Raw genomic sequence first — 8,829 nt, 5'->3', positions numbered from 1 at the left:
AACTTTTGTGCGGACGTCATAGCTAAGAAGGGACATCAACTTGGAATTGGTTTGTATTTATTTGATCATCCTATCTCTGAGATCTATCTTCCTATGCTATTTGATTGTGCGAAAACTTACAGATTTAGAGATTTTGCGTAGCTAAATTCTGTATTCTAATTTTCGAGGTCTCTGACCCTCCCCTCACCAAAAAAAAAAAAAAAAGAATAAGCATCAAGTGTTAAATGTAGCCTTTCATAAAAGGATCTATCTACACACTTCATATGTTGGTTGAACATTCAAATATATATATATATATATATATATATATATATATATATATATATATATGTAGTACTTTATTTAGTTTAACTTTCATAGAAATTTTTGGTAAAAGTTCTTGTAACTATCTAGCTATTCTATATAAAAGGGATAAAAGAAATTGAAAGAAATTTAGTGTATAACGTTTTACTTCTAAACTATTTTCTTTTTTAATTTTGTTATTTTTAAGATTTAAATCTATTATTATTTTGTTAAAAATATATATGTGTATATTATTTTGACTAGTTTTACACGTATTTATTTATAATTTCATTAAATAAATAATGAAAAATGCAAACAATGTGAACAATATGTCACATTTTAGGCCTACTAATAATTTAAAAATAAGATTTTAATTAATTCAAAATTTAAATTTTAAAATTAAAATTAACTTTTTTTTTAATTATTGTTTACATTATTAAAAAAATGTTATTTCTCTATACTTTTTCTTTCGAAAATATTTAATCACCCAAAAATTCAAAATATTCAAATAGTACATTCTATCCATTGATTCATTGAACGTGAGATTATTTTTAAGCTAAAATTAATTATTAATATATTTTTGTATAAATATATATGTGTTCTAATTTATTTTTAATATATATTTATATTTTAATATATATTTTATATTGATAATTGATTTTGTTGATTAATTTTAATATATAGCATAATTATTTTTTAAAACTTGTAAAAGAAAAAGAGTGTTTTTTAACAATAAACTATTTAGAATAGCGTGTAATGTTGGAGTGGATAATTAAATGAGGAAAAATAATTTTAGAAAGTATTTAGGGTTTAGTAATAGGTGAGTTTTATGGTGTTTTTATTATGATACAAATAAATTATATAAAATTTATTAAATATTATTTATTTATTTTTTTAGTAACTTAGATACAAAACGATAAGTACCATAGCATTTACTTCAATAATATTATGTGCTACTGAAGTTATTAAAATATATAATGATTAATATTTTGTAATGTATTTTTTTTATTTAAAAATATGAATACGGTCTCTAATTATTTTTCAATTGGTAAACCCTCAGCGGCACGGCAAATCAGTTGAGAACCTCACTTTTCCGAGCTGAGCAGAGTCCGGAGCTGAGAAGACCACCGGAAAAGGGCACAGCTTCTTCCCAAATTGAACCTCCTTCTCTCTCTATCCACCAGCGTAGCTCAGCTGGGGTATCGCTCAAATGGTGAATTTCAGCGGAGACCCTCACAGTTACACTCAACCTCAAACCCAAGACAACAGCAACCACTTCAACCACCCTAACGGCAACTACAACTGCCACAACGGGGTCAATGCCTTCCCCAACCCTAACCCAATCGATTCTCCTGCTTCTGGATATGCTCCTCCTAACCATTCACGTCCACCCCGCAAGCGAGCTTGGACTTCTACTTCTCCAGGTACAATCCAATTTCGTTTCCTCTGTTTACTTTTTTCTCTTTTCTTTTCTTTTTTGATATATGTAAATGGATTGGATTCTATTTTTATGCTCATTTCATGTTGCCCTTAGATTAGATGGTCACTCTATTCTGATACCTGATTTCCAGTTGCACACTGTTAACATTTTTATTTGAATTTTGTTGCTTTCATACCAATGACCATGACTATTAACATGCATTCTACTTGAGACCAATGAGGCTGCACTGTTGTTCCTGTTATTTCTTGAGAGGATTCCTTTTAGCTTTTTTTTTTTTTTTTTTTTTTTTTTTTTTTTTTTAAATAAATAAATGCATAATACGATTGTTTTGCTAAGTATTCTTTTCGCCGGCAATTCTTCTTTGCAGATCAAGCAGATGGTGCGTGTCATGTAAAAGTTTATGTTGCACCGGTTCCAAGAACAGCTACCGAGGCTGATGTAAGTCCTTTCGCCATAAGCATCACTTTGAGATATTAGGATTTTCAAGTTTCAAATGATAAGATTTGTTGTGTCTTTTGCCTGCTGGCACACTGGCTTATCAACTTGTAACCGTTTCTTACCCTTCCATCTCTTTTCATTTTCTACTTTTAATTTTTAATCAGATCCGCCTGGTGTTTGAAGGGTATGGGACTATTGTTGAGGTTGTTCTTTTAAAAGATAAGAGAACTGGTGGACGACAAGGTATAAGCTATGTTTCATCATCAGTTTGTGTAATTTGGTTTCCCAATGGTTGCAAGGATTAATGACTTTAATTTGACACTACCAGTAATCACATACCATATCTGAAAGAAATCACACTAGTTCAAATTTTGATCAACCTTGTAGGAAGTTGTTTTGTGAAATATGCAACATTAGATGAAGCTGAGAGAGCCATTAAGGCTTTAAACAATAAGTATACATTTCCTGGGGTAAGGACAACATTACCTATGATGGACTCGAACCTTTTCTTTCTGCTATACAGCTTATTATTTCAAAGTTAAACATATATTTATTGTTGGGCTCATTTACATGTTCTAGGAATCATCTCCTGTTGTTGTCAGATATGCTGATCGGGAACGTGAACGGCTTGGTAACTCTTTCAAATTTTACTTCCTTCAAAACTTATGAGATAAATACTGTATTAGTGTGCCTTAACCAGGTTCCACTTCCTAGCTGATTAATAGATTATATTTTCTCTATCTAGTTTGGTTCAGTTTAAAGAAGGTTTTGAATGCATGCTGTAGTTTAGTTTCTCAAGGAAAAAATAGTGAAAAGAACAGGTTTCACACTGAAATGTGAACTCATAGGCATATATAGCTTCATCTTGTTCTCTCCCTTTTTATTTTATGGTAATTACACAAACCTTGCTTGAATTTTCTTTATTTGTTACAAACTTCCCTTGACATATGGTCTGTTGAGGGAAGTTCCTGTGTGTTCTCAAAATAGAGAACAGTATCGTATATAACGAAGGTAAAACTCAAGGGAGGTGAGAGTAATTCTATGTTTGTTTGTGTGCACACAAGCGTTTTGAAGCTGCGGTTTAGCCTTGGCACTGTATGTGTCCACACTGAATCTTTATATGTTTTGTTTTTAGACCCCTTTTTTCTTTGGCTTCCCTTGAAAATTGAGAGTCAGCCTTGATGCAATGGTAGTTGCTGCCTTGTGACTTAGAGATCATGGGTTCTAAATTTCAAATCATGGAAAAATAGTCTCCACTCACAAGGGTTAGACTGCATACATTTACCATTTTACTCTCTCTAGACCTTACCAGGCAACAGGTTTAAATTTAACACTACAAAGAATCATCCTATTATATTCAAACATTGAGTTTTATTGATAAAAACTTGTCATTTAGCGTAGTATACTGTCTTCAGTGAGTGATGAGTAATTAAAAGCTTCATACTTGTTTGTGTATTAGTCATTTGATTCATATTTATTCCTTTTCTAGGGGTCCGAACATTTGTACGGAACGTGGAAAAGAAAGATCCTTCAGAAGGTAAATTCTCATCCTTTTTCCCAAGATAACCCATCGCTTACTATTTTCTAACATAAGTTTTCATTCTTTATGCTGTTGCTTTTAGCTTATCACTTCATATTTTATTTCATTTTTTGTTCTTATGTTTCTTCAGAGGTTGCTGATAAAGTATTTGTTGGTTGCATCAAGAAAGAAGCTTCGAGAAACGAAATAGAAGAAGTATGTTTCACCATTCAGATCCAACCAAATATTTTTCCTTAACCTAATTACAAGTTGCTATGGTATCTTTCTTATTATTGAATGTAGTCCAATATTCCTTTTATTTCGCTTGATGATGTGCAAACTGTAGAAATGTGTCTAGACCCACACCATTGCAGGTGTCTCCAATTAAACTGGAAACAGATATTAGAGACAGAAATATTCATAATCATATTGATACATGTGTTGTTATGGTTAACAGATAGCCCGAAAAGCTGGTTACCATCGTCTACTATCTGCTAGTTTTTTGCTGCCTGATTCAGTTTAAGATGTGTTTCTTTCTAAATTTTGCCAAGTCAAAAATATATCTTCCGAAGGAACTTTGTAGATAGTAACATTTTTATTTCGTATATCAAAATTAGTTATTCAATTTCCAAACATTACGTGAAACAATCACCTAAGTGGGTAGATATGATATTTTCTTCTTTATTATGGTAGTCATCAATTTTGCTTTGATACGAGATTATTGTTTATTGTTTGCTTAAGATATTATGGAATATTCTGTGTAGTCTGCATGGCTGTGTGTGATATCCTAGGTTTCATACTAAGTTTCTAAGTTTTGTATCCACATTTTCTGCAGATATTTTCTGCTTATGGAAATATAGAAGATGTCTTCCTGCACAATCGTGGTTGGTCCCTATTCCTGTAATATAATGTTCTTATCATTTCTGTGGCTTTGAAGAATACACAAACCTGATATTTTTGTTTCTTTACTGGACATTGTATTTCAAGGAGATCATACACCTGATTAACAAAAATAATAACTTATTAAGAATGAAGAGAGAGAGCTCTCCCTCCCCACTCCTCACTTAGCTCAGTGTATGAGGAAATTCAAATTATTAACACTTTGGGTCTACGTCATCAAGTTGTGCTTATTTTTGTTGATGATGCTATTATACGTGGTTTTCCTTTTCACCTAGCATGCTTGTCACATGGATGCATTTCTTGTTTTCCAAGGATATGCTTTTGTCAAATTTTCTAATAGAGAAATGGCGTTGGCGGCAATCAAAGGGCTGAACAACACATTCACAATGAGAGTAAGGCAAATATTGTGCCTGATACATATTGTTATGACTTCTTTTGAATGGATACTAAACTGTCATGTTTAATCATTCAGGGTTGTGATCATCCATTAATTGTTCGTTTTGCGGAGCCAAAGAAACCAAAGACTGGAGATCCAAGGTTTTACTGTTTGCCTCTTTATATTTCACACAACTCTATGTTCATGACAGTCTTTGTTATTAATATATTAATGCAAAACTACACGACATGTTTATTTGTTTTGTTTTATTATTAATGAACAAAATATGACACAGCGTATTCTTCATGCATAACTCTACAATTTTCTTGTTATGCATTATTCATCTAGTATATGAAACCCTTTATACTTACAAGATATATTTAATAAAAATAAATACTTCTTGCGGAAGGAAAACTCCAATATGATAATACCTTTCCAGCCAGTAGAATATTGTTGATGGATCTAACTCGGGAATTTTGTTCATGCTGTTTATTTGTTTTTCTTCCCAGAGGCAACTTTTTAAATGGAAATGGAAATTTTGGTCCCCTTCCTCAGGAATCAGCAGTTTGGTTTGTTTGTTTCTTTATCCTCCTCTTTCTGACCTTTGTTTTTTTTTTTGGTTTTAGTAATTACTACATGCATTTGACATGCTAAAGGAGTTTCTGATTAATATCTTGTCACAGGCCAGTGCCAAATTTCGGTGATCCAAATACTAGAGGAAGTATTATGCCTATGGCTCCACATCGTTCTACAATTGCACACCCACAAGTTTCTTCTCATATGCAGAATTGGGAACCTGGGGCTAACATGGTGCCCCAGCCATTTCCTATCCCACAGCCACATTCACAATTGACTTCGATGCCTTTGCAGTGCAATCAAGCTCCGAAGATGTCTTCTCAACCATTTTATCCTGAGGTGCAGAGACAGTTGCATCCAACAGATATGTCAGTGCAAAATATAGAGCAGCAGCCAAGTTCACAGGTTAGTGACTATTGGGTAATACAGTTATCAATCATTCTTTGGAAGTCACTCTTTCAGGGACATTTTGGTCGTAATGTAAGTAAATTAATGTTATTGAAGAGGTTGACTAATGCTGCTGAGTTGATAGTTAGGTACTTCTTGTTATGTTTTTGTTGTCAATTAAATCATATTTACAATTTTTTGCAGTTACTGTTTAAAGTTAGTCATACAATTCTTTTTGTGGCCTTTGTAAATGCAACAACTTTGAGTGTTCTTTTCTGAAGAAAGATTTTTCTTTCTTAAAAATGTTGTACTATAATTGTGGAACAGTATCAGATAATCACATAATGTAGTTCTCCCCCCCCCCACAGCTGTATCTCCGACTATTAACTACATTGCTAACCACTAAATGAATTATCATTTGACTAGTTACTAGTTAAGTTTATTTGTTTCTCAGCCCGCAATAATTTTCTTGCTTTAATGTCTTTTGCAGACACCTACGCAGAGTGTAAGCAATTCTAATACAGTTGCTGGCAGTACTTCACCTGATATGCCTACTAGTCCTGTAGATGAAGATTTTCCCGAGTGTGACTGGAGTGAGCACTACTGCCCTGATGGTCATACTTACTACTACAATTGCGTCACTTGTGAAAGCAAAGTAATGTTTCAAGCTTTGGATCTCGATCAGACATGTTTTGATTTTTTGTTATTTTGTGTGATGGTTACTCTTCATGGTGCAGTGGGAAAAACCTGAGGAGTATGCTCTCTATGAGAGAGGGTCTCTGAAGCAGCAAAAGCATGAGGATCATAAAGAATCGCAGGAGCTGCAGGAGCACGATGATCATAAAGATTCGCAGAAGCTGCAGGAGCTCGAGGATCATGAAGATTCACGGAACCTGCAGGAACACGTGAACCATAAAGATTTTCAGAAACTGCAAGAGCACGAGGATCATAAAGATTTACAGAAGCTGCAAGAGCACGGGAATCATAATGATTCATGGAGGCAGCAAGAGCACGGGGATTATAATGATTCACGGAAGCAGCAAGAGCACGAAGATCATAAAGATTTGCAGAGGCCGCAGGAGCACGAGGATCATAAAGATTTGCAGAGGCTGCAGGAGCATGAGGATCATAATGGTTCACAGAGGCAACAAGGGCACGGGGATCATAATGATTCACAGAAGCCACAAGAGAACGAGGATCATAAAGAATCACAGCATCAGCAAGAGCATGAGGATCATAAATATTCACAGAAGCAGCAAGAGAACGAGGATCATAAAGAATCACAGAAGCTGCAAGAGCTTGAGGATGATAGCTGTCTTTTGTCACAATTATCATTATCCTCCTCTGCACAAGTTGCTCAAAGCCAAAAGGTGCTTTCTTTGATGTATCTTTCCCGTTAACAGGATCAGGCAAGGGAGAAAAAACTCTCCCCAACTGATAAACAGGGTTGTATGACAACATTTGTTTGTCTGAAAGTAACCTCTATTTAGTCAACAGTTTCATGGTTTGTTACTTGCCTAACACTGTAATCTTTTGCAGGAAACAGATAATGATCAAGGGCACTCAAAAGCAAGTTCTGTTGTTGGACAGGGGTGATATAGTTTTTCTTGTTGGGTCACTGGTAGTGGTATGACATACTGTTCATAACTATTTTTATTGATAGAAACATTAACCATTATTATTATTATTATCATAAAATGGCTTTAAAATTTCTAAGGAACTATATTTTATTTTCATATTAATATGGACATTAATATTATTTATTTATTTTGAGGAACTTTTATTCAGATGCAAAGAATGAAAGTTATCATCCTATACATTCTCCTTTAATTAGTTATTTTGGAAAGGAAATACATTGCAAATATGAGCTACACATTCTTTGATCATCCGATCAATTATTAACAATGTTTGTAACATGGATTATGATGCTGCTAATAGTAATAGTTGACGTTCTTCTATTCTTCTTTCAATTATACCAATATTTAAAAATTTACCAAATAAATACAGGTTGAAATGATTTGTGTGCGCGTGTATAGGTTTATCTTCTGCACATTTATTTATGAGTAATTATCCAAATCAATTTCTAAAAGTTTTAAAAGCAGACATTTTAGTTTACAAGAAAAATTAATACACAAAAACATTTTCAATGTTTTACTTTGACAAACAAATCAATCCTTAAAGATTTTAAAAGTAGATATTTTAATTTCTCAAAAAAAAAAAATTAATACACATCAATTCTCAATATTTTTTTGTCAGAAGTCTCTTATCTATTTTTTGACGTAATTCAGTAACGGAGAATGTTGAGTTGGTATGCAAATTTATACATGTTGGAGTTAAGCAGATGAGACTAAAAATGGTCCTAATTCTTTATTTAAAATGAAAATTCTATTTATAGTAGATAAAATTTAATAACCTACAAGAGAGTTACTCTAACTTAATAAAATAAAATATCTGTTTTTACTTTTACTATGTGTCAATTTTTATTATTATTAGTTTAGTTTTGTGCACGTGGATGATGATATTAACATATTGATACACTTCTTTCACTGAAAACAAGCAAGGTGAATACTGATATTTTGAAATTCAAATTAAAATATTTTCTTTTAATACAAACATACTTTTTAATATTAGATTCTTGTTAACAATTTGACATTATGCATATGGAATTAAGTTGCAAATTTGACACATTTATTTTTTGTTAATATAGCTTTTGCGCACATTATAAATCAAAGAAAAATAATATGTATGTGCCATATAGATGTGTATATTAAGTTAGTCTAATAAGATTTAGTATATCTCTTTTTGTTGGATTTGGAATTGTGTATGTAATGAGAATAGTTCAATAATATTTTTTTTTTTGAAAAAATACTATATTAGAAATCAGATAGGTTAACTTAACCTTAAAAGTTA

At 32.5% G+C, this 8,829-nt stretch overlaps 1 protein-coding gene across 1 annotated transcript; it reads left to right on the top strand.

Annotated features, from left to right (window-relative positions):
- The first annotated feature begins 1,318 nt into the window (after positions 1 to 1,318).
- On the top strand, positions 1,319 to 7,696 carry LOC112756516 (flowering time control protein FCA). The gene is made up of 15 exons (XM_025805135.3): positions 1,319 to 1,706; positions 2,091 to 2,161; positions 2,326 to 2,404; positions 2,549 to 2,631; positions 2,741 to 2,792; positions 3,651 to 3,698; positions 3,832 to 3,896; positions 4,516 to 4,564; positions 4,893 to 4,972; positions 5,053 to 5,117; positions 5,466 to 5,525; positions 5,640 to 5,937; positions 6,410 to 6,574; positions 6,657 to 7,289; positions 7,459 to 7,696. The coding sequence occupies exons 1-15, from the start codon at positions 1,493 to 1,495 to the stop codon at positions 7,513 to 7,515; spliced, it is 2,019 nt and encodes a 672-aa protein (XP_025660920.1). The 5' UTR covers positions 1,319 to 1,492; the 3' UTR covers positions 7,516 to 7,696.
- The last annotated feature ends 1,133 nt before the right edge of the window (positions 7,697 to 8,829 follow it).

The sequence above is a fragment of the Arachis hypogaea genome, chromosome 16, assembly GCF_003086295.3.
Source record: "Arachis hypogaea cultivar Tifrunner chromosome 16, arahy.Tifrunner.gnm2.J5K5, whole genome shotgun sequence".
Classification (NCBI taxonomy): domain Eukaryota; kingdom Viridiplantae; phylum Streptophyta; class Magnoliopsida; order Fabales; family Fabaceae; genus Arachis; species Arachis hypogaea.
Note: the sequence above shows the minus strand (reverse complement) of the source record. Positions and strands in the feature narration are given on the sequence as shown.